The sequence below is a fragment of the Ctenopharyngodon idella genome, chromosome 17 (assembly GCF_019924925.1).
Source record: "Ctenopharyngodon idella isolate HZGC_01 chromosome 17, HZGC01, whole genome shotgun sequence".
In the NCBI taxonomy this organism is placed as follows: Eukaryota; Metazoa; Chordata; class Actinopteri; order Cypriniformes; family Xenocyprididae; genus Ctenopharyngodon; species Ctenopharyngodon idella.
The window spans coordinates 20658477-20684087 of NC_067236.1; the positions used below are offsets into that span (position 1 = coordinate 20658477).

The 25611-nt window shown below is 37.5% G+C and overlaps 2 protein-coding genes across 3 annotated transcripts; one reads left to right on the top strand and one right to left on the bottom strand.

Moving 5' to 3' along the window:
- Nucleotides 1-1166: 1166 nt before the first annotated feature.
- Nucleotides 1167-9041, top strand: tmem151bb (transmembrane protein 151Bb). Its single transcript, XM_051867078.1, has 2 exons — nt 1167-2188; nt 4223-9041. Exons 1-2 carry the CDS (start codon nt 2099-2101, stop codon nt 5624-5626), a joined length of 1494 nt encoding a protein of 497 aa, XP_051723038.1. The 5' UTR covers nt 1167-2098; the 3' UTR covers nt 5627-9041.
- Nucleotides 9042-9192: 151 nt separating this feature from the next.
- Nucleotides 9193-21552, bottom strand: zgc:136872 (uncharacterized protein LOC678524 homolog). 2 transcript variants are annotated; one of them, XM_051867059.1, is made up of 23 exons: nt 21313-21552; nt 18697-18738; nt 18235-18483; nt 17819-17888; nt 16134-16252; nt 15888-16021; nt 15445-15619; nt 14866-14946; nt 14512-14597; nt 14360-14431; nt 14049-14209; nt 11718-11881; nt 11576-11587; nt 11279-11487; nt 11122-11155; nt 10972-11028; nt 10788-10845; nt 10604-10668; nt 10392-10460; nt 10199-10277; nt 9975-10091; nt 9656-9711; nt 9193-9572 (listed from the first exon to the last, which is right to left on the bottom strand). In XM_051867059.1, exons 3-23 carry the CDS (start codon nt 18469-18471, stop codon nt 9546-9548), a joined length of 2082 nt encoding a protein of 693 aa, XP_051723019.1. In that variant the 5' UTR covers nt 18472-18483; nt 18697-18738; nt 21313-21552; the 3' UTR covers nt 9193-9545. The 2 variants fall into 2 exon arrangements, with proteins under 2 accessions (XP_051723019.1, XP_051723020.1); XM_051867060.1 differs by lacking the exon at nt 21313-21552 and having other exon boundaries at nt 18235-18505.
- Between the last annotated feature and the right edge of the window lie 4059 nt (nt 21553-25611).

The following is a 25611-nucleotide window of genomic DNA, read 5'->3' on the forward strand; positions in this document are numbered from 1 at the left end:
ACTGTTTGTTTGTTTTTTTATGTCAAAATATTTTGTACACGGAAAAAGTAAAATTAATTTGATGTCAAAGCAAGTTTATCCAGGTTTAACAATATATAAATGGACATATTGGTGAACTTTATGACACCATGCAAATTACTAGCTATGAAATAATAATAAATAAAACACTTGTTGTAAAATGTCAATGGGGTATCTATCTATCAATTTATCTATCTGTCTATCTATCTATCTATCTATATATATATATATATATATCTATATATATATATATATATATATATATATATATGAGATACTGCAACACAAATAATAAGACACATCTTCAATTAATTATGTCATTATAAATAAAGCTGTATCTACAACCAAGAGATTATAGGCAACAAAATGTGCAGACATTGACATTGAGAAAAATGGAAAGACTATAGCGCTATCTGGTGGATATTTGGTAAATTGCATATAGCTGTTTGATGTTGAATTACAAATAGCTGTACACTGTAAAAAAAGAATTGTTGGTTTAACTTAAAAAAGTAAGTTACCTGGTTGCCTTAAAATTTTGAGTTCAATGAAATAAAAAATTTGAGTTAATACAATGAAGGTGATTGGTTTAATCAACAGAAACTCAAAATATTATGTTATCTGAACAACATTAATTATTGAAGTTGATTTGACAAAAGAAAAAAAAAATGTGATAACAAATCATAAAAAATATATATTTTTTTTTACAGTGTAAGAATTACCAGCTGGTAACCTTTAAATAACCAATTTACAGTGCATGCACCTCATATTTATGCATATTTAAAGGCACTGTAAGTATGCACACTATAAGTTAGGACAACTGTAAATCATTGAATATTCTAACAACTGATCATCTGATAAACTAATATCTATTCAGTGTCAGTATACTAGTTAATAAACTACTACTGAAGGAATAGTTGAGCCAGAAATGAAAATACTGTCATTTACTCACCCTAAAGTTGTTCCAAACCTGTATGTCTTTCTGTTTTTCTGTGAAGCATAAAAGATGATGTTAGGTTGAATGACAACCCTATCTTTTTTTCATTTGACTTTATATTTTCCATGTCCTGCCGCTTCAGCGTGTCACTGTCGGCGGTGCTGAATCTGAAATGGATCAGATAGACAGCTGTCAATCATTTTACATTCACAGACATTGCATGCAAAATATACATTTTATCACAATTACCACCAACACAATTATTGTAATCGTGAAAAAGTTATATATCAGTTTTAATGTAACACTTGCAATGAATGGCAGTAGCTAATAAATCACCATGATTTTACTGTAAAAAAATAAATAAAATAAAAATGATTGATTCTATTCATTCAACTTCTCACAATAATTTTTTCATCAATAAATAAATGCGAATTTTGGTGAAAGTGCAAAAAAAAAAAAAAAAAAAAAAAAATGGTGACATAACTTGCATTAATTTTTAAACGTTTTTTTTTTGGATATTAGATTTATTTGATAGCATGTGTGAATCTCACCAGAAGCGTGTGAATTTCACTTCGCTCAGTTGTCGACATCTGCTGTCAGGAGCTTCACGAGCACCTCCACCACCATCATCATCATCATCCTCCCCACCCCTCAACCTCTCCCTGCGGGAACGGCAATATCCAGCTCTTAACATTCCCAATTTGGAATTGCAAATCATCGCCAAAAGGAGCCAATTTGAGCGGCATAAACCACATTCTTTCTTAAATGGCGTCAGAAACGCGTCTCACACGCGCGTTATCGTACAGGAGGTATGGCGGCTAATCAGACGCTCTGTGAATCTGTATCAGTCAGGTTTTCAATGCATGTGCTTAATGTTATTGTACTACGATCATTTAAGCATATCTAAACATACTGCTGATCTTTATTTGTCATTCGAAAGATGCACACGCGCGCATAAATTGCCTAATCAAATCGCAGGTGTTGTTGCAAATGGGAGTAAGCGATGAAATTCAATTTCAAAATGCATGACGGAATGGACAGGCTGATTTGAAAGCGCTGGGTGCATTGGTGTGCGTTTGTAATTACTGGATGCTGAACAGTCTGGGGAGAGTTTGAGGTGGTCCACACCCCGTCATTGTTCCAGCCATGTCCCCTCCAGCATCCGCTGCGACAGCCAGTGAGAGCAGCACCACCACCACTGTGTTCGAGGACGACACGGAGGGAACTAGAGAGGAGGTACTCGATTACTGACGCTGTTTTCATTTTGCAGTCATGATGAAAAATGTAAACACGAGCATCGGTGTGCACAACATGGAAGGAAGCATGCAAGTGTGTGTAGACATCACTGCAGTGAGATTGGCTTTATCAAACAACAAACAGCCGAACAGTCTTTGTTATTTTAAGCAATAGAGGTAAAATCCACTAATGCATGATATTATATAACAAATGGCCCCCAGTTTGACACCTAAAGTCATGTCAGACAAACAATACTGTATTTATTGATCACATATTCAACCATTAATAGTGGTAAGCCAATATTTGGCCATGGTCACTTGGTAGATTACCGTAGTAGTGCAGACTAAACCAGCCTAAAATGGTTTGCTGGTTGGTAAGATGGTCTCCCAGCCTGAACAGATGAAAAGTGTGCAAAAGACAAACAAATTAACTAACTAACAGCTAACACCAGGCTGGGAAATCAGCAAATCAGCTTGGGCTTTTTTCAACAAGGTTACATCAAGTTCAAAATCTCCATAAGTGTTTGTTTAATTTCACCAAACTAATTTAGATAAAATATGGAGGCCAACTGTCCAAGATCCAAATTATTTTGAGTTTCTTTTAGGGATTTTTGTATTATTTTAGTAAATATTACAGTAAATATTGTTTAAAATAATTGTTTTTTAATTTATTTTTTTTTATTAAAAAAAACATCCAATGAGATACCATAGAGATATCAGATGTACTTGGATGACAAAAAGTATAGAAACACACACACACACACACACACAAATGCACCCAAAAAAGTGAATGTGCATAAAAACGGTTTAGTCCATTATAGGCTATCTTCAATTTTTGCATCACATTACATGCATCTGCTATGATGTCAACATTATCTCTGCCATCTCTTTATAATTAAAGGATTAGTTCACTTCAGAATTAAAATTTCCTGATAATTTACTCACCCCCATGTCATCTAAGATGTTCATGTCTGTCTTTCATCAGTCAAAAAGGAATTAAGGTTTTTGAGGAAAACATTCCAGGATTTTTCTCCATATAGTGGACTTCACTGGGGTTCAACGGGTTGAATGTCAGTTTCAGCTTCAAAGAGCTCTACACGATCCCAGATGAGGAATAAGGGTCTTATCTAGCAAAACAATCAGTCATTTTCTAAAAAAAAAATAATTATTTACTTTTTAACCACAAATGCTTGTCTTGCACTTCTCTGCGATGCGCCACACATTACGTAATCATGTTGGAAAGGTCACGCATGACGTAGGTGAAAGTACCGTGGTAGGGTGAAAAACTCAATCTCATTTTCTCCTCCAACTTTAAAATCGTCCGACATCGTTGTTTTACCTTTTTTTGTAAAGGGTGTTTGACTTAGTCTTTGCATGTTCACTTTGTAGACACTGGATCGGTATTTCCGTCTACATCACGCGTGACCTTTCCAACGTGATTACGTAATGCGTGACGCATCACAGAGCTAGTGCAAGATGAGCATTTGTGGTTAAAAAGTATACAATTTTTATTTTATTTTTTTTAGAAAATGACTGATCGTTTCACTAGATAAGACTCTTATTCCTCGTCTGGGATCATGTAGAGCTCTTTGAAGCTGCACTGAAACTGACATTTGGACCTTCAACGCATTGAACCCCAGTGAAGTCCACTATATAGAGAGAAATCCTGGAATGTTTTCCTCAAAAATCTTCATTTCTTTTCGAATGAAGAAAGACGTGAACATCTTGGATGATATGGGGGTGAGTAAATTATCAGGAAATTGTAATTCTGAACTAATCCTTTAAACAAGCATATTGTTCAAGAACTACTAGCTGTTAGAAATGTATGAATTTGTTAGTGCTTCTCTTGGTAAGATAATAATGTGATATTGCATGAATATTAACCAGTAAATGAATACATTAACGCGTATATTCACATCTTGCTTTCAAACAGCAACAACATACATGACATGTCATTTGCATAGTTCACTGTACTCACCGTTTCCATGGCCTTTTTAACTCATCTCCATTGTTCTCTTTTGTGGTTGACGAGCAGCAGAGGCCCGTGAAACAGTCACTGAGCAAGTCCATGTGCAGAGAGGTGTTCTGGAAATGCCTGCTGCTGTCCATGCTCATGTACGGCTGCATGGGAGCCATGGTGTGGTGTCATGTCACCAAGGTCACCCGGTTGACCTTTGACAGTGCCTACAAAGGGAAGTCCATGATGTATCATGACAGTCCCTGCTCAGACGGCTACATCTACATCCCACTGGCCTTCCTCATCATGCTTTATGTTGTTTACCTGGTGGAGTGCTGGCACTGCCATGCCAGAAATGAGCTTCAGTACAAGGTGCACGTGGAGGGAATTTACGAAAGGGTCCAGAGGATGCAGCAGGCCAAGCCTTGCATCTGGTGGAAGGCCATCAGCTACCACTACGTGCGGCGGACGCGGCAAGTCACGCGGTACCGCAACGGAGATGCGTACACCACCACGCAGGTGTATCACGAGAGGGTGAACACCCATGTAGCCGAGGCAGAGTTCGACTACGGCCACTGTGGAGTTAAGGACGTCTCCAAGCAGCTAGTAGGTTTGGAAAAGTCAGCCATCACCAAACTGAGGTTCACTAAGTGCTTTAGCTTCGCCAACGTGGAGTCTGAAAACTCCTATTTGACCCAACGGGCAAGGTTCTTCACCGACAATGAAGGACTGGATGATTACATGGAGGCCCGGGAGGGGATGCACCTGAAAAATGTAGACTTCAAAGAGTACATGATTGCCTTCTCAAACCCAGACCACCATCCCTGGTACGTCTCCAATTATGTCTTCTGGACAGCGGCCTTTCTTACCTTATCCTGGCCGTTACGGGTGCTGACGGAGTACCGCACGGCTTACGTCCATTACCGTGTGGAAAAGCTCTTTGGTGCAGACTACATACCTGTGACGCCCTGTGACGAGAGACCTTACTGTAGACGCATCCCGAGAGTCAACACCATCGACAGCACCGAACTGGAGTGGCACATTCGCTCCAACCAGCAGCTGGTGCCCAGCTACTCCGAAGCGGGTTTGATGGACCTGGCACAACGCTCAGGAGGCGTCAGGCAGAACTGCGAACGCTGCCACCGCGCCATCAGCAGCTCCTCCGTATTCTCCCGCAGTGCCCTCAGCATCTGCAACGGGAGTCCTCGCATCCCCTTCAGCGGGAGTCGCTTCTCCTTGGGAAGACTGTACGGTTCTCGCCGAAGCTGCTTCTGGAGAAGCGGGAGCGGCAGTCTGGACGAACCCGAGAGCCCCAGCGAGAACACGCGATGCCTGTCCGGACGAATCAACGCTGATGAGGAAGACCCACCGCCCTACCAGGATGCGCTGTACTTCCCGGTGCTTATCGTCCACTGTAGTGAGAGCTGCCCCAATCACCGCTCCTTCCATAGGAATGGCTCATGCGTGGAAACGTCATTATGATGGACCTCTTTACCTACCTGACCACTGAAAGAAGTGGAAGAACATAAAAACGTGAGACTTGAGAGCCTTTTGAACAATCCTCAATATTCGACATGTCCTGTTACTCAGGAATCATTTATTGGAATATTTATTGGCCCACAACACTGTATGCTTACAACGACGGACGGAGCAATTCCTATACAACTCCAATAATACACATTTATAGCAATAATGAAAACAAAGAATTTGTTTAAATTTAAATCAACTTGCTATCTAGGAGAGGAAAAACGGGCTGTTTTTGTTTATATGTTCTTGACTGCTATAAAGAACAATTGCCACATCTACAAAGCAAAAACCTGGTCCTTTTTCTACAAGTATGACCAACTTTTCACCTTTATGGACCTTCTTAAATGTTGCACTTGAAGTTACATCAGTTAATTCATCTGTAAAAGAATGTTAATTTGTTTCTCTCACATAGTGGATTCCACTGGACCATGAAATGAATGGTTTACATTCGTATATGAACACTCCTTATGTATACGAGAAAAATGTCATGGGTTATTTGTACTTTTATTGTGATTTAACTGCATTAGGTGGAACAATATACAGTAAGGTTATGAACTATTATGGCGATGTTCGCAACACTGCGTATCTCAAAACCACTTAGGAAACCATGAGACACATTTCAGGCTATGCAACTATTAACCTCTGGTATGTTATGCCTTTAAAACGTATATACAATTTACAATGGAATGTATGACTGTTGAAGCTTTTCTTTACATCGCTTGTATGTAGTGTACCAACTATCCAACAAGGACTGAATTATTTAGTGAAGGCAGACATGAACAGGCTTGACTATTAGTGAATGTTTTAGGGGTTTAATAGCTGGCAACTTCTCTTTTATTTGGCCGGAAATTGCAGTGGATCAGAGCAAATGCAACAGATCAAGTAAACATACAGTCTAAGAGAGGGAAAATACATTTCTTTATGCAGCTGTACATTTATTTATTGGTTAACAGCCATTTGATAATCAATACTGTGTATAATATTATCTCAACTCTTTTGCATTATCCTTAACAAAGGTGCAGCTTCGTGAAAGCTCCATTCATCAACAACAAAGTATTGATCCTCAAAAAAGGCCTAGAGCTTTCCAAAGACATTTTTCTTTTATCTCTTTCATGCAGTTGATCCATATACAGCCTGTATATCTCTTATCTGTTACCTGTTGTGTCTAAAGGTTGCAAAAGCATTTGTCAGTATTGCATCCTATCACTTTTATACTGGTTATAGATAATGTATTCCATCATATCACGAAAAACTAAAATGCTGCCTTCATGTAGCACTCATTAAACATGAACATTGTTACGTTAAATGGACATAAACTCACTGAATAAACTGCTTGTGGATACACATAAATGAGTAAACACTGTGTGTAAATGTGACTTGCCAGAAAAGAAGAACCAAAGTTCAAATACAAAAAATACGGAGCCCCACATATGACGTTACGTTTCCTCGATTTACTAAATCGTGCACACGATTTACTATTTCGTTCCCTCAATTTAGCTTACTATTTGTCCTGTATGTCATGTGTGGGTTCTGTAAAAAATACAAAACAAAAATAACTTTATCTATAGGCCTACACTTAGGTCTTACTTTGATCAGGATCAATGTTTTAAAGAAACAAACCAACACCACAGAACATCCCAGAATTCATTATAATACTTATCAATTGATAAAATTTACTAATGTTTGTTGTTGATTTCACACCAAATGATTTCACTTCTGAAGGAATAAAGTGAAAAAAGCAATTTGCAGGTTATTGTCCAGTGTGAAGTTATGAGAACACACCTCTAGATGGCAGTGAAGAATGTGTCACATAAAATATCATCATGAATAATTCTACTGTATAAACATGACTTCATGTTCTCTAAATGCAGAAATAGTAGAATAGTAATACATAATAATAACCAGTTGTTTCAGATGGCTCTACTCACAGAATGCGGAAGATTAGAGCTTCTGTTTGAACAGTAAATTTGTTTGCCAAGTTCATGTTTGGCTCTTTTCCTGTTTAATTTGGATAAAATTTAAACAGCAAGAATAACTGGTTTTGGATGACTCTACAAGGAAAGACTGGAGAAAAGCAAAACTAGAGGTACTGAAATTTCTGTTTGGACAGATGGTTCAGTCATAGTGATCTCAAATGGCCTTGTAAACAATTGATCAACAATGACAAAGTCTAATGCTTTTGTTATCAATCATGTCCCACCCTGAGTACATACACAGAGACAAGGGAGAGTCTGCTACTGTCAAACAAAATGCAGGTATCATTTACAGAGTCTGTCAGGATGAAGGAAGTGAACGAATCCAAAGGTTCATTTACCTCTTTTTCTGACCTTAATGCATTTGCTTTCAAAAACATTGCATCCATAATGAAACAACTCACAAACGTCCAAAAATTACACTATTTTCATGTCAATTACAAATATTCCCCACACTGGATTGTCATAACCCTAAACCATTGTATATTATTTAACTTGCTAGGTATTTTGTACATCAACACACATAAAAGCAAAAGTAAAACATCAGGGTTTATTACTAGAATTATGACACTGGACATGAAATTTATGAGATATTTATGAAAATATGACAACACATTTATGTTTTATTTCATACGAGTGTATAGGCTGCTAACCGAAAGATTCAAATTCTGCTCAAATGAGTCATTCATGAACTATTACCACCAAGAGGACCAAAGTATAACCATGCTTTTGTACCATGGTATTCTTTAAGTACCTTGGTGTATGCTATCATGTAAATACTATGGTAAGTGAAATGGTACAACCACAGGGTCAAATAGATGCCCTGTAATGAGAACATTGTAAACTAAACCTTCAGTGGAAAGTTAGTTAACTGGTGGTCAAGTCATCTACTTTAAAATACTAAGCCTTTAGTTTGAATTTACTCAATTTGACTTCTGCTCGCCACAGGATCAGTTCAGAAAAGTTACACTTCTATAAGCATATTTCTTATATATATAGTAACGATTCATAAGTTTCTACTTAATTAGTTTATGTGGTGGAAACGTGTCATTACATATTATATATAAATGCTATATTTGAATATATAGTGAATCTGAAAGTTTAGTCTTGCTGAATAGTTGACTAGTTACCCACCTTTTTGGCCTCGTGTGCCACTGCCAACTACTTGTTTATCCCCTTGACGATGACTCACAATTAACTTATTCCACTATGACGAAGGTCGAGCTAATGAATATTAGATCGAACTGACGTTGTATGATTTGTTGAGAGAACGGTCACGTTTTCTAATTAATATTAATAAGTCAAGCCTTCATCGTAGTCGGATTTGTTCATTGGCCAGCAGTCTAGCGCGCGCTTACTAACATCTGACGCTCAGCAAATCAGCGAGCGAGGCCTATTGATTGTCACGGTATGTAATTAGCATTCATAAAATCAAGTCTTTACCGTAGTAGGATTCATTAATTGGAGCCCAAATTTCATTGATTTTGGCGTTAGACTGCATTTTACTGTTAATTGTAAAGTAGCACAAACATACAAGTACGACTAAACTGAATTGTGAGGCATAATTTATTGATTGTAAAACGTATGTAGGATTCAGATCTTCAGGTTTGCAAACAGTGTAAGGTTTGTTTATCTTGTCAAAGGTGCTTTTGAAGCAAAAACTAGATTAGTGTCATCTGACTGAAAACTTGAAACAACTTTAACTCTCCACACAATTAATTCTGTATATAAAATGCACAATCAATCACCATATGCACAATCAAATCAATTATAGTTAACAAGCCTCATTATGCAAAATGTGTCAATGAAAATAAAGTTGCAGAATTTAAGTCTTAGATTTGTGTATAGCTGTATGGGTCTCAGAAGTCTGTCCAGGATCCATGTTCTCAGTCTCATATGGCTCATGAGTACATGGTGAGATGCATCCACTACAAGAACAGAGTTATGGATTATGATTTTTATTAATCTACTATGCATTCTGATGATTGAAATATTTGTATAAAAACATTACTTCATTTTCTCCCAGCATCATGTTTGGCCCCCCAGCAGCGAGTCTCTTGAATGTTTCTGGAGATAATAATATTATGAGATTAACATCAATCATCCAGACAACAATATCATGCACTACGGAGGTTAGGTGTGGATGTTATGCTGTTATTGCATTATCTTTATGAAACATGCATCACAAATGATTTATGAAGTTAAATCCTAACTTATCTATCTTAGATGTGATGTCTCAAGTGCTATTTTTAGGATTTAAATTGTACACAATAACTGAGATCTGTACTGACTATCTAGTACAAAACAATAGGCTAAAGTTTCAGACTCACTGGCCATGCAGTCCATCCGCAGGACAAGGACAACAAAGTTTTCTAGTGTAATTTCACCGCTGGAGTCACCGTATCTGAGCGCCATGAGATTCAGCATATTGTCACTCAATATAAACCCTTGAGAAATCAAAAATATGAGCAGATTCATTCTATTGGTTTGTACATTAGGTGATTAAATGTTGTTGAGAACATATAAGTTGAGGTTAGTCTTTTAATAAAGTTACCTGCAACCTTAAGTGCATTTCTGAGTTCATTCAGAGACAGACTTCCTGTGCGTGACACATCCATGCCATAGAAAATATCCTGAGAAACAGACCAGAAAAGCAAATGCAACCCATTTTACTTTAGAAAAAAAAAAAAAAAAAGACTACTGCATACTATTAGCAAAAATTTGTTGCATTTCCAATGGTTCTTTACCTTTAGAAAAACAGCTCTTTTCCACAAACGGAGGCATTCAAATTCACTGAGCCTTCCAGTGACACTGAGCTGTACTGTTGTTTTAAAGATCATCATAAAACAACTTGTAAAATGTAATCAATTTGATTTTTGTTCCAGAATTTACAAATGGCAAACTCAGACATTTGACAGTGTCTGTAAGCCTTTTCTCCACCCTTCATAGTAGAGGATACATCCATCAGCGCCACCATGCTCCTACACAAATCCAAGCTGAATCCTTTCGTTTTCTGTGAATGTCCTGAGAGATCAGATATAAAACATACGCATAATCACAGATAAATGGAAGCAAAACAGGAATATGTGCTTTAAAAAAATGAGCTGATATTGTGAATTTTCTCTGGAAGGATGAAACATCACCTGCATAAAGATTCTCATTCAGAAGTCTTTGAAGCCGCTCTGCATCCACCTCTCCGTACTTACAGAAACAGACAATTATCAGAAAACAGATTAAAAAAAACTTCCTGTTTGATTTAAATATTTGGGGTCTTTCTAATCATTCACATTCCCTCACAATCCAGAACTGTTGGAGAGTCACATGTACCTTATCTGCATATTGTAGAAAGAGTTGGAAGGAATCATCATTATCCCTGGGAATCAACTGAGAGAAATTGAGATACTTTCAGAACATATATATGTGCAACATAAAAAAAACCTTAAAAAAAAAAAAAAAAAAGCCCAAGCTGTGATATACCTTTGTTCTTGTTATGCCATATCCAGAAGAGTCTCTGAAGACACAAAATCAAAATCTTTTTAGCTTAATATACAGAGACATCATAAACATGTTTGTTTGAGCATAATCTCAATCATCGCATCACTTCAGCTCTAATGCTAATAATGCGAAGGCTTACTCAATGACGGCTTCTGTCTTTGAATAGACTGTCAGAAGGAAGGATGAAGCTTCATTCGGCTCGAAAGTTGAAGGAACGATGAGGTAGTCGCCTGCTTTAAATCTGAAAAACTCCATAATTTCCCGAGCGTTGATGAAGGATTCGCTTTTTCCAACGGGACGGGTGTTTCTGAAGAATGAGGCAGGGAATTTTTCCCTTTGGTCCTTTAACTGGTGAATAAGGAACAAATATTGATTATTATATCTCTGCAAAACCCCAAATTCAACCAAATGTATCAGGAACATGTTCAATACGTACATGAGCTGGCACCTGCAAGAGTTACAGAAAACAAATATAAATGTTCAAATACTCAATGTCGTATTCAAGTGAAGAAGGTCTTTTGAAAACTTAAAATAGACATTACAAGTTTTCAAAATGCTTTTTTTTTTTTTTTACAAACCTCATAAATGTTGAAGCCAATATATAAATTGGTTGCCAAGTGCCTGTTTCTCTTGTGAGATTTCTGAATGAGAGAAACGAGGAGATTTGGAGAGCTTTCATGTCCGGGGTCTTCAACAGTCTCCTTAAGAGTCACACGAAACTGGGGATTTTTTGAAAAACTCTCTATGAATGCAAAAGACAAATAATAGAAAGAGTGTTGTAAGAGAGTGTGTTCAGGCCTATTAAAGAAGCATTCTAACTCAGACTCCTATACTATCTGTTTAGTATGTGAACTTCATTTAGGAAATCTTTTTCAAATCTTAAGAAGTTTCTGTAATACTGTCAAGCTGCCATCAATCATGTAACCAATAACGCAATATCTTGCTTAAACGTGACATGCAAGTACCTACTTGAAAAAGATTCTGGAATGTCTGTCAACCAAATCTGACCTACCTCCGGTTAACCTACCCACACTCTATTATATCTGTTTGGGGCTATAGAGTGTATGGAGACAGTTACATGAGAGAAAAAAAATGCATTTCAATGCTTAGGCTTTCGCTCGCAAAACTTTTGCGCTCTCCAGAGAAAGCTTAGCGAGCAAAAAAATTGTGAAAAAGTTTGCAAGTGAATTAACGCAAACCATTTCCCTGCCATCTCTTATTTTTTCCATCCCATCAGCTTTTGCTTTCCGCCAATAAACTTTGCCTAGGCAATTCTGGTGTTCACAGTACTGGTGTTGTGCTGAATTTTAACTTTGTGATGAGATAAAAAGCAGACAAATTAATGTCTTTCTATTGAGCTGCTCATTCGAGCTGAACGCAATAACATACTGTAAAGCAATAGACTCTTTTGAGCCAGTTCTTCTAACTAATTTTTTAGAATAACTAACTGTTGGTTTGAATCAGTCTGACAAATCCTTTACTGAATGAACTCATACTAAATCCATCCAAGCTGTTTTTGAATGTGAATCTGACTCACTCTCTGAATTAAAGTTCTGTCATGACATGATAATAGATATGACAATGTTGATATGGTTAATCTTGGCGGAATAGATCTGCTACATTGCTGCTGTTATTGCTGCTGTTGCTGCTGCTGATGGTTATTGCTGCTGCTGATGTATATTGCTGCTATTGGTTATTGCTGCTGCTGCTGTTGGTTACTGCTGCTGGCTGCTATTAGTTGCTGCTGCTGCTGTTGGTTATTGCTGCTGATGTTTGTTTATTGCTGCTGCTATTAGTTATTGCTGCTGCTATTGGTTATTGCTGCTGCTGCTGTCAATTATTGCTGCTGCTGTTTGTTTATTGCTGCTGCTGCTATTAGCTATTGCTGCTGCTGCTGTTTGTTTATTGCTGCTGCTGTTGGTTATTGCTGCAGCTGCTGTTTGTTTATTGCTGCTGCTGTTGGTTATTGCTGCTGCTGCTGCTATTACTTATTGCTGCTGCTGCTGCTGCTATTTGTTTATTGCTGCTATTGGTTATTGCTGCTGCTGCTGCTATTAGTTATTGCTGCTTCTGTTTGCTTATTGCTGCTGCTGTTGGTTATTGTTGCTGCTATTGGTTATTGCTGCTGCTGCTGTGAATTATTGCTGCTGCTGTTTGTTTATTGCTGCTGCTGCTGTTATTGCTGCTGCTGTTATTAGCTATTGCTGCTGCTGCTGTTTGTTTATTGCTGCTGCTGTTGGTTATTGCTGATGCTATTGGTTATTGCTGCTGCTGCTATTACTTATTGCTGCTGCTGCTGCTGTTTGTTTATTGCTGCTATTGGTTATTGCTGCTGCTGCTATTGGTTATTGCTGCTGCTGCTATTAGTTATTGCTGCTGCTGTTATTGTTGCTGCTATTGGTTATTGCTGCTGCTGCAGAGCAAGTACAGGACTTGCTACTGCCAATACATACATGACACTGCTGTGAGCAAGTAAGACATGCTGCTGCTGTACAATATAGCATACATGAATTACATGAATCTATACAGGTGGAGCTGGGGAAGGTGGAGGATTTCTGAAAGCATGCTGCAACTGCTACAGCAAATGCTGACCAATTATTTGAAGTTTGACCACGCATGCTCATTGGCTACTGATATAGCAGGGACCAATCAGCTGTGCCCTACAGAGAACGATGTGATTGCAAGCAGATTTCGAGTTAAGGACCTGTGCCATCTAGAGTTTCATGATAGAACTTTGTATTTATCATTACTTCCAGTGATGTCTGTCTCAAAATAAAGCATTTTTTTTTACTTCAAGCACTGTTGTCAACCAATCCAAATCAACATTTTAACAAAGCCGTTCACAAATTAATTTTCAGTCCTGGTCCTACATTAGCCCTACATTCTGACATGATTTGTGATTAGTTTACCTAGGTCATTTGGACAACCGCCAGCTGTTGTTCCCATCACCCACTGGCCTTTGTTCATTTCAATTTTCCAGGATGAAGAATGAGATCCAGCAAGAACGTTCACGTCCAAGCAACAAATATCCAAATCTGAAAAATTCTTGCAGAAATCCTCCATTGACATCCTGCAGAGACAGAAAACTAGCTATAAAATAGTGATATGGAACTGTGGTTGTGGAATATACTAAATAAAATTAAGAGATAAAAACAATGATCTAAAATAACTTTAAAGACAAACATTTGTCCCTTTGTATACTGTACATAGTTCTGCTCACCAGAATTCTCCATTGTCGAGCACAACTTTGTATTTTTGGTCCTCAGGACGAACAAGTTCCCACAAAGGGGATCTAAAGAGAGCAGATTAACAAGATATCAGATGAATAATTGATGTAGAGATATGGAGGAATTATATAGAAATGTGGGTCACCTGTCGCTCCAGTCCCTGTTCCACTCTCCTTTACCCCAAGGGTTAAAGATCCTCACCAGCTTCACTGGACGACCTCCACATACAACCTGTGAGTGAACATCTCATAAGATCACAGTGAAAAACTCTCGAAAAAAGTACTGTTCTTGTCAACTTACTGATACTAAATGCTTCAAAACTTGTTGTCTAATAAATCTGGCATGGTACAGTATATTATGAATATTGTTTGCTTTTTGAGAAATTGCTTTTGCTCCTCTTTCATAAGTCGCTTTGCATAAAAGCGTCTGCTAAATGCAAAATTAATGTAAAACTGTAAACCACATTTGAATTAGTCTGTCTTATAGAAGAAGTTCTCACCTCTGCTACTCCTGTGACCGTGTACGCATGCATTTCCACAAGGCCATTGGGTAACACATTATTTTGCAGCAGACCTGCTTGCTAAAAAGAAACAAAGTGATCTTAGGACTTCATGTGATCATGACTGTATTGTTTGTTGCAGGTAGGTCGCTGGTCTGTTCTCAATGCAGGACATCAAAAGCAATAACGTTTCTGGTTATTACATTCAAGCGTATTTTTGAGACAAATTTAATAACTGGTTACTTAATTTGCTTCTGTGATTATCATACATCAATTCTGTTGACTTTGATGTTGTTGATAGTATTTTTAAGGAGACCTTTGACACGTTCAGCTTTTGTCTTTTGAAAATCTAAGGTTATATACACATTTAGCGGTCAAGAGTAGAAATTACAAGAGTAGAAGTTGCCCTCATCCCTCAGAAAATATGGATGAAACTATTTGAAGTTGCAAAAATATGTCCCAGTCTACACTAAATAATTGTTTACTTGCAGCGAGCATGATAATAATAATAATAATAATGCATTTTTTTGTATTTTTAATTGCTTTATAATAGGATAATATTAAAGGATCAATCATTACCCCTCCAGGAGTGCCACATCCCATCAGGGATTCTGATTGGCTGGCTCGTCTCATGGTGTCCCACAGCTTGTCTGATGCATCACTCAGTTTAATGGTCATGTGTGGTCCACCGGTGAAGTCCGTGATAGCTTCTGATATGTTTCCTGCGTCCATAGCCGCATAAGAGCCGCACACTCTGGAAAAGATAAAGACAATGATCAGGGCACCATTTCCAGAAGTATTTTTCCCATTCATTATTTCTGTGCATTTAAAATCAATGATCTGATCCATGAACCAAACTAACCAGATCTGATGGACATATTACAATATTCGAAGCAGAAAGTATATGAAAATCAGATTGGAGATTGTTTATTTAAATTATTTATGAGTGAAGAACTGCTCAACCCATGAAGCAATAAATTATAGTACAATATAAAACAGTCTTTTATTAAACTGAAACATACTTAGCATAAGCTTTCTCTAACAAAGCAGGCCAGAATTCATTTGGTGTTTTAGACTGAACAAAGGCGAGTTGGCCGTCAATAGTTGGCAGTTTGTCATCGATAACCACATCCACCCATGATCCAAATCTCCAGAACTAAAAACAAAAGATGATTAGGTTTAGATTTAGGTTAGCTATTATTAAACATATACAAAAGCTTCAATTTTTAAAAAAGAATTGTTCAGCCAAAAATGGTTTCAACATTTACCTTAAAGTGAAATATTCCTGCATAATCCACAGAGAAATTTTGGTCATCCTGGATAACCTGCTTCATAAGCCGTTTTTGAAATGTAAGAGCTCCAACCGATGCCAGAAACCAGCAGTTACCTTCACACACACACACACACACATGATTGTTTCACTTTATTAGTGAGAACATTGCATAGACTTCCATTGATTTTATATCAGGTTAAAGCCACAGTATGTACATTTTCACCGCTAGAGGTCGCTTATTCAAAACAAAGGTGTAGCTTGATGACGCCTTGATTTCGCGGAATCATGGGATGTGTTGTCTTCATGTCTACAGCCGGTGGAGAAGAATCGGGATGGGACTCGGGCAGAAATCATGTTCATGGATGAGATTATTGACGTTATTGTAGTATGAAGCAGAGCGGGACCGAGTGCTGTTGGAGCTGAACGAGGAGCGACTGAGCGACTGCTAATGAGAGACGAGCGCGACACATGGCTCGAGAGCAGCGGGACTTTTATTATGCCGCAGTCGCCACTTCCACTTCTTCCGGTCAAGCGTATGGGGGGTAACGCAGCGCTGTTAATCATATTAGATACATTTGTGTGTTGAAAGTTGTTATAATGCTACTCTGTGTGTTCAAATCGCGGTAAATCAAGAAAACGAGATTTAAACAATAAGACTTACTGTGTTGAGCTATATAACATGATTAGTTTTCTGTCGATGAATGTGTCCAAACAGTTGCTCACCTGCCTAATAAAACACATAATATATTAAAGCGTCTTTAGTGTTTTCATGGTTTCTACAAAATAAAACCAGAAAGCGAGAGTAACGCGGATATGATGGGCGACACCCGGACACGGTCCATGTCCTGGTTAAAATTGCTTATTTCTCTGGATTTAAACATTCTTGGAAACATTTTGGATAATGTAAGTACACAAGTCTACAAAATATATAACATTGTTCTAGTGGTTTTTGGATAATTTAATCGAAAAATCTTACATATTGTGCCTTTAATGATATTTCTACAACCTAATCCAACCCCTACCTCTAAACCTACCCATCACAGAAACGTGCAAAACACTCAATTTAAATAAAAGCATGTTTTGGCCAATTTATAAGCCTTTTTAACTAATGAGGACCAGTAAAGTGTCCTCACTAATCAGTTGTCATCTTCTATCAAAACCACTAAAACTCCAAAAAGTGGAAAAAAGCTGCATATTCTTAATTTGTTTTCATTGCTTTTTATCTCTCTACTTCAAGAAACTTTTTCATTTGACCTAATGACTCATTTAGTTTGAAGTTTAACTTCTATTCTCTTCAAAATGTGTTTATTGACAGTTTATATTCAATATATACACACTGCATTCATCTAATATATATTTTCGTACACACCTGTTTGTTTGATTGATTTATTGCTCGATTGCACAGCCACTTTATCTATTAACTGGTTTAGACCTGCGACCTTTGAAATTTTCACCATCTCTAAATGATAATATGTTTCGGTTTTACTTTAGCTCATTGCAGATTTTTCAAATGCACATTTTTTTGATTAGCTTCAAGGATGTACTGTAAGCTTGGTGTGGACATTGGTGGGATTTGTTCATTTATATTAAATGGCACATAATTGTGTATGACCCTCAGCAAATCTACACTTGTAGCTTTTAATCGCACAATATGTATTTTGTACAGCACAGCAGACTTACCTAATCTACCCTGAATGAAGTCAAACCTTGAAGTTCCTTGAACAATGTAAACAGGGTTCGGCACCAGTTCCTGAAGGAAACAGATGAATTATTTCACACTATACAGCAGATCACACACAATCACAAGGGTGCAAATCACTGTCAAGTAACAGCAACAGACCGACCTAATCAAGCTATTAGAATAAACTACAGTAAACAGTAAAGCATGCATGACTCTGCTGTTCCTTTGTTGTGGACAGTACACTTTACTACCACACACGCCTTAAAGTCAACATGAACTAGGCATCACACCGGTCAACGAGAACCTTCATAATTTGCATTAGCATTCACATCATGATCAGCAGGTTCATTTCTGAGAGTTTCTGCTATTTAATCTGCTGAATGAATTGTGTTTGTGTCTGCAGATGCTCACGTACATGTGGTCGTTTCCACACTACTCTCCAGAGTTCTTCACTCTTCAGAGGACCAAAACCGATTGATTTCATCTCTGGAGGGAACAAGTTGTCTATAAACTTCAGTCTTTCCTTTAGGCAGACCTGCTTGAGCCGGTGGAAGTCCTGATCCAGGAACCTTTCCGGTTTGTCGGGAGATCCCTGTCCATCTTTGACATTACGCTCCGACAAAATGTTTAAACACACACCAGGTGCTGGCATTGTGGATCAGATCTGTTGAACAGAAAGCAGCACACTGCAAAAATTTCCAATAGTTCTGTTTACTTAGGTTTTACTCTTCAATTGGCTAGATTTAAATTAGATCAACCTTTATTGAAGCTTTGACATAACTAAAACAAATTCATTTGCATGTCAGTTACTTTCTCATGCTTGAATATTCCATTTAAAAACTGAAATGATAACAACATGATATGATAAAAAACATACCTTTTGTCTCTTACTGAGGCTGGAAGATTATTCTGTCCTTTCCTAAGCAAAGTGCAAGAAGAAAACTGAGGAGAAGGCTTTTAAAGTCTGACTCCGCCTGTTCTTCCAGGTGTTATGCAACTTTATGGCTCTCAGGTCAATATTTAAATATGCAAATGTATGTAATGTAAGTCTTTTACTGTGGTAGGATTCAGTCCAAAACTCGTTGATTCAAATTATTTTTGGTGTTAGACTGCAGTTTACTGTAATTGTTAAAGCGATAGTTCACCTTTTATCAGTGAACTATCCCTTTAAATGTCCAAAACATACTTTATAAGCATAATGACACTGTAAATGCGGAGATATAATTATTGATAATTGATGGGGCAGAGAGCATAAGGTTTGCAAACAATGTGAGGTTTATTCATCTTGTCAAAAGGTGATTCAAGCTAAAAAGCCAAACTAGATTAGTGTCATCTGAATGGAAGCATTATTTAAAATCACAACGAAATCAAAATGGAATTAGTTTATGAAATATTGCAGTGTTTATTATAAATGACTTATCATTATTGTTTTAAATTCATGTTCCTCGTAATCTTGAATCAGAATAACTTCCCCTCACTCTTGTGGCGACATCTCTTCTCTGATGACGAGGGCGGGGCAACCTGTCACTCACATGAGATCCACCAATAGCAAACCACAACCATCCAATCAACTCCCCACGGACAAAATCAAGCCCCGCCCTACATTTGTTCTTGTTCCAGAAGCCGTTTCACTCGGATATACAGATATACATCATCATAGAGAAGAAAAGACTAGCGCAAATTCTGTTTCATGCCGACTTTAAAGGGGACCTATTCAGTGGCGCAAAAATGGGGTATGCAGTATATGCAGTGCATAGGAGCGCCGCACGGAGGGGGGCGCCATTGTGCCAAAACATCTTAGAAAATCTTTTTGAATAAAACGTTTAAAATAAATTTAAAAATGATGTTTGTTGAAAAACAATGTTTAGCATTTTAAATTCAAGTGATATCAACTGCTCATCATTTCGACAAGAGCCGTTGCTCTGTTACGGACAGTCACATGTCCAAAATGGACAGAGGAGGGAAGCGTTTCTGGGGCGCAGAACAGAAAACAGAAAACGCAAAAAAGAAAATGAAAATGAAAAACAGTGTCTTAAAATGAGGACATCGATGTCCATGTGGATAACAAGAAATTGGTAAGCGTAACCTATATCACTGTAAGCCTTTGATGTCTTACACCGGTCGGTCTGCGTGTAGCGCCGCTTCAAGTCTTTTATGAATGGTCCGCTGAATCACTTTTGTTACATTCAAAACGCAGATTCAGAAATGAAACACTGCTGTGTGTTGCGTGGACACGAACAGTTCTCCTTTGTCTTTATAGTTTCATTGGCAAAATTGAACAAACCAGACAATATTTTGTCTAAAATAACACAATATAAACTTATTTTGAACTTACGTATAAAATAAGTATTGCATGTTGCACTCATTTTATTTGGGACAAAAACAGAACTCGTGTAATATTGAAATCCGTTACTTTTGTGATACTGCTTAACTCATATGATAAATATGAGACAAAAACTCAATAAGGGGCATTTTTGCTCCAGTATCTTGAGTTTTATGGCCATTCTAACTGCATTCTGTAAGCTCTATCCATCGCATAGTGAGTTGTTGCCCTGCATTATATTCCTCATCAGATGACCTACATAGGTTTGGGGCGGGGCAAGTGCATTAAAAAAGTTTTTTTTTCTTTAATCGTAATTAATTAATCTAATTAACGTGTTAAATCGACAGTAAAATGCAGGAAGTTTTCTGTGTGTGAGGGTTAGGGGATATAGAGTGGCAAGAAAATTGAAAAATGTGAGAAAATGTGAATCCTTTGGATTTTCTGGATTAATTGATCATATCAATTGCTCAATGTCATATTCATTAAAGTCACAAGTAGACAAAACACAATGTAGGCTAGAGGGGGCGCCAACCATGATCTTGCATACCCCTCAGCAAATGTACAGTTGCGCCCCTGGACCTATTATGCAAAATTCACTTTTGCCTGGTGGTGTTTGGCTATAAATGTGTGTTGGCAGTGTGTGTACACAACCACCCTATAAAGCTCCGTTAGTCACGTGACACCACCATGCTGGCAGGCAGGGACAGCCGGGAGCGAATATGAAATGAGTTCACTAGCACCAGAGAGTAAAATAGTGGGTAAAATAGTATGTCTATTTCCTGCTGCTGGAATTCTATGGTTGAAATGACTGCAGAGACGGATTCTACATTTGTGAAATGGACATAGCTAACGTTACTCCCATTATTTTCAGAGAAAGGGACAAGAACGCAATAAGTGCAATATTGCAATCAGTGTGCGGCACTGAGGGAACGCTTTAAAAATAGCACTTGAAAAATCACCTGGATCGGTACCAGGCTAACACTAGATAACTGGGAGAGCTTCAGGGTCGGAGAGGAGAAGGAAATTCGGGCAAGACAAAGCAAAAGATGCAGAAATATCGGTGAGCCGCGAGCGCACATGCAATCATACACAGTTTGCTTGCGCATCAATAATAACGGACTCATGCACGCCCAGTGTACGACTCCTGTATGTCACTGCAATCATCTTTACCTTCATTACAGTCGTCATCCATCAAAACTTTATCAGCGACACTGGGTTTCTTTATCCAACTGAGAGATGTAGTTTGCGGATGGGTGTTTTGAGCCGCACGTTCAGTTTGTATTTCACACAGCGCGATGAGAATCGGCGTGGGCTGTATGGCGTTATTTTACTGACAAATGTCGAGAGCACAGACATGTAATGCGCTCGCGTGAATCTCCGCTCGCGCGCTGGATTTCCTTTGCTCTCGCACAAAACTGGATGCGCGCTCTCAAATATACAGTGCTCTCTTATGAACTGTCTCTCCTCTCGTTCAGATATTGCGTGTGCGCGCTCAAACTGTGTCCTGCGCGCTCGCGAATCTCTCCGTGCTTTTTTCAGAAATTATTTTGCTTATGGATTAAACGCTGTCAAAAGTTATCAACCGATGAAAATGCTATGTGGAATCTTACTGGCTGAGAGTGAACTGCGCCTGGAATTCTTTTGACAAAGATGAATATTTAATTTATTTGCAATTTAATAATATTAATCAAATGTAAGCTAGTCTAACTGCATCGCATTACAGGTCACACCCCAATTTATCTAAACAAACAAACAAGCAAAGGTTCTTAAAGTTATTGTGGTCGTATGTTTTGTGTACTTGTGTTGAAATTTATATTTAAAAAATAGGTAACATTTTACAATAAGGTTTTATTTGTTAACATTAGTTAATGTATTATCTAACATGAACTAACAATGTGCAATACATTACTGTAATTATTAATCTTTGTTAACTTTATTTAAAAATACAGCTGTTTTTAGTTCACAGTGCACATTTATTAATGTTAACAAATACAACTTTTGATTTTAATAATGTATTAGTAAATACTGAAATTAACATTAACAAAGATTAATAAATGCTGTAGAAGTGCAGTTCATTATTAGTTTATGTTAACTAACTCAGTTAACTAATGTTAATGAAATCTTATTGTAAAGTATTACCAAAAATATCTTCTGATTTAAGACAGAATCATCATTCCCTGAATGCATAAAATGTGGAGATCAAATATACCACCATAGAGAATTTCTTTTGAGGTCTGGTATAAAACATGACATAGCCTACAAAAATACTTCGGCTATAAGTTCATATGTATGCACGATTAATCAAAAGAACGCAATCTTATTCCTAGATGACAACGATTCGGCTATGTCTATTAAACCTTTGAAATTACGATCATACCAGAATATTTAAACCTGCTTTTGCATTGCCGCTGAAAGCAGTGGTCATGTAAGCTATATGTTTTAAACAGCTTCACAAAGTGTTTTCAACAACACACTATTGCTACTTCTGTGTTGCACACATTAAATAATAACACAAGTATTGCAATAACAATTTATAGTCCGAATCTGGCTATAAAATAATGCAACTACATAGAGTACATACATAAAAAGCAAAAAAGCAAGAGGATTCCTAGTTCTGCCACCAGAATTCTCCATTGTCGTGCACAACGTTGTATTTTTGGTCCTCAGGACATACAAATTCCCACAAAGGGGATCTAAAGAGACCAGATTAACAAGATATCAGAAGCCTAATTGATGTAGAGATATGGAGGAATTATATAGAAATGTGGGTCACTAGGCCTGTCACGATAACTACTTTTTGTTGTGCGATATATTGTTTCAGAAATAATTGCGATAAACGATAATATTGTCATTTTAAGACCATTTTATTCCACTGAATATATAATCATAATATAACAGCATAATAATGCAAGTAGGCCTATGTAATATCCTAAATAAACTTGAATAAATGGTAAATATTTTCTAAAAAAGTGCAAAGTAACAAGTAAAAAAAAAAAATGCAAAAAGGCACTATGGAGATTTTCCATTTACAGATTTTTCCCTGACCTTCTTTTCTCAGTAAAGTAAGGGTACACTATTGCCGAAAACACAAATCCCACTTAGCAGTCAGATGTCCGTATGGACAAAGACATTTATATTTGCACCGGAACAGTGGATTGCGGCTTTGAAATCGAGAGCATTCTGACTTGTTCTTCCAAACTGTCTGTAGTTGTCAGGAAAACACTATAACACCTCAAATAATGCCTTTTTTTCACTTGTCGATGACTGCTCTGTGTAGGAACTGCAGATAACAGCATGATCAGCAAAATGTTGGTGACATTCATTATCATGTAAGCATAATGGGCGATATATTATGTCACCAAAAATTACCGAGGTCATGTACATATATTGCGCAATATATTGATTATTGCGACAGACCTATGGGTCACCTGTCGCTCTAGTCCCTGTTCCACTCTCCTTGAGATCCTCACCAGCTTCACTGGACGACCTCCACATACAACCTGTGATACTGTATTTATCAGCTTACTGATACTAAACACTTTGAAACTGCAAGAAGCAACAGAATGTTTGATGTTTTATAAAAGATGTTCTCACCTCTTCTACTCCTGTGACCGTGTACACATGCATTTCCACAAGGCCACAGGTCTGCTGCAAAATAAAGTGATTTTATGACTTCTGTAGGCCTATAAATTGTACATTATATATTGTATGACTGCTTCTTTACAGGTAGGTCACTGGTCTGTTCTGAATGCAGAAAAAACTATGCTAAATGCAAATAATCTATTTAATAGTTGGAACAGCAAAAGGCTTAACCAATTTTAAACGGCAGGATAAAAATCTTGTGGTTGACGCTGTGCAACCAATCAAACTGGTGCAAGTTAATCTGTCGGTAAAAGCAAGTATTGCGTTTCTGGTTATTAAATGTTACTTTCAAATGTATGCGTTTGAGTCTAATTTTAAAAATGCTAATTCTAAACTAATTCTAAAGCCTGCACTGGTGCGAGCTCTGCAGCAGACTTCTTTCCAACGGTCAAAGCGGTGTTACGTCACAAAAGTGCGGATTCATAGGAAGACCGCGAGTATTTAGGGTGCCATTTGGGACAGGGCCTAACATGCAGCCTTCCATTTGAGAAGCACCCTAGAAGCTTTGACACGATCACCTTCCGTTTAATGAAAATCTAAGGTTAGAGTGACACTAAGCGGTTAAAAGTAGCAATTACTTTTGCTACGGCTGTGAAAGTACAGATATACCCTGTCAAGTGAACAAAAATACCACAAAGACTACATTAAATACAGGTCTAGGATCACAGTCTTTACCCCTCCAGGAGTGCCGCATCCCATCAGGAATTCTGATTGGCTGGCTCGTCTCATGGTGTCCCACAGCTTGTCTGATGCTTCACTCAGTTTAATGGTCATGTGTGGTCCACCGGTGAAGTCCATGAGAGCTTCAGATATGCTTCCTACATCCATATCTGTATAAGAGCCACACACTCTGGAAAAGATAAAGACAATGATCAAGACACCATTTCTAGAATATAAAACAGTTTTTTATTAAACTTGAAACACACTTAGCATAAGCTTTCTCTAACAAAGCAGGCCAGAATTCATTTGGTGTTTTAGACTGAACAAAGACGAGTCGGCCGTCAATAGTTGGTAGTTTGTCATCGATAACCACATCCACCCATGATCCAAATCTCCAGAACTGAAAACAAATCATGTTAGAGGTTAGCTATTATTAAACATATACAGAAGCTTCAATTCTTAAAGGCCAAAAATGGTTTCAACCTTTACCTTAAAGTGAAATATTCCTGCATAATCCACAGAGAAATTTTGGTCATTCTGGATAACCTGCTTCATAAGCAGTTTTTGAGATGTAAGAGCTCCAACCGATGCCAGAAACCAGCAGTTACCTTCACACACACACACACACACATATATATATATATATATATATATATATATATATATATATATATATAAGTAGAAAGCTTTTCTACTTCAGTGGGCAAGTTACTCACTTAACATGTGTTTGACTAATTTATTGCTTTATTGCACTTCCACTTTATCTATAAAGTGGCTTACTGTGGACACAATGACATAATGATACATGCAAGAGAGTAGAGAGTCAACTGTAGACTTAGTCGACTAAAATCTAATGATATTTAGTCGACTAAAACTAGACTAAAACTACAACAATTACCGATGACTAAAATATGACTAAAACTAAATGCCATTTTAGTCAAAAGACTGTGACTAAAACTAAATCAAAATTTGCTGTCAAAATGAACACTGCTTTTAGGTCAATATTTGAATGGAGAACATACAGATCAAAGAGCAGTACAGCTGAAAAACCTCTTCACATGATGTATCATCATCATATATGTCTGAACCTCATATAATGACCACGTAATAAGTGAAATAAAGTGGAATCCGGCAGACAAGGAAGGTGTTACTCATAAACACAGGTGG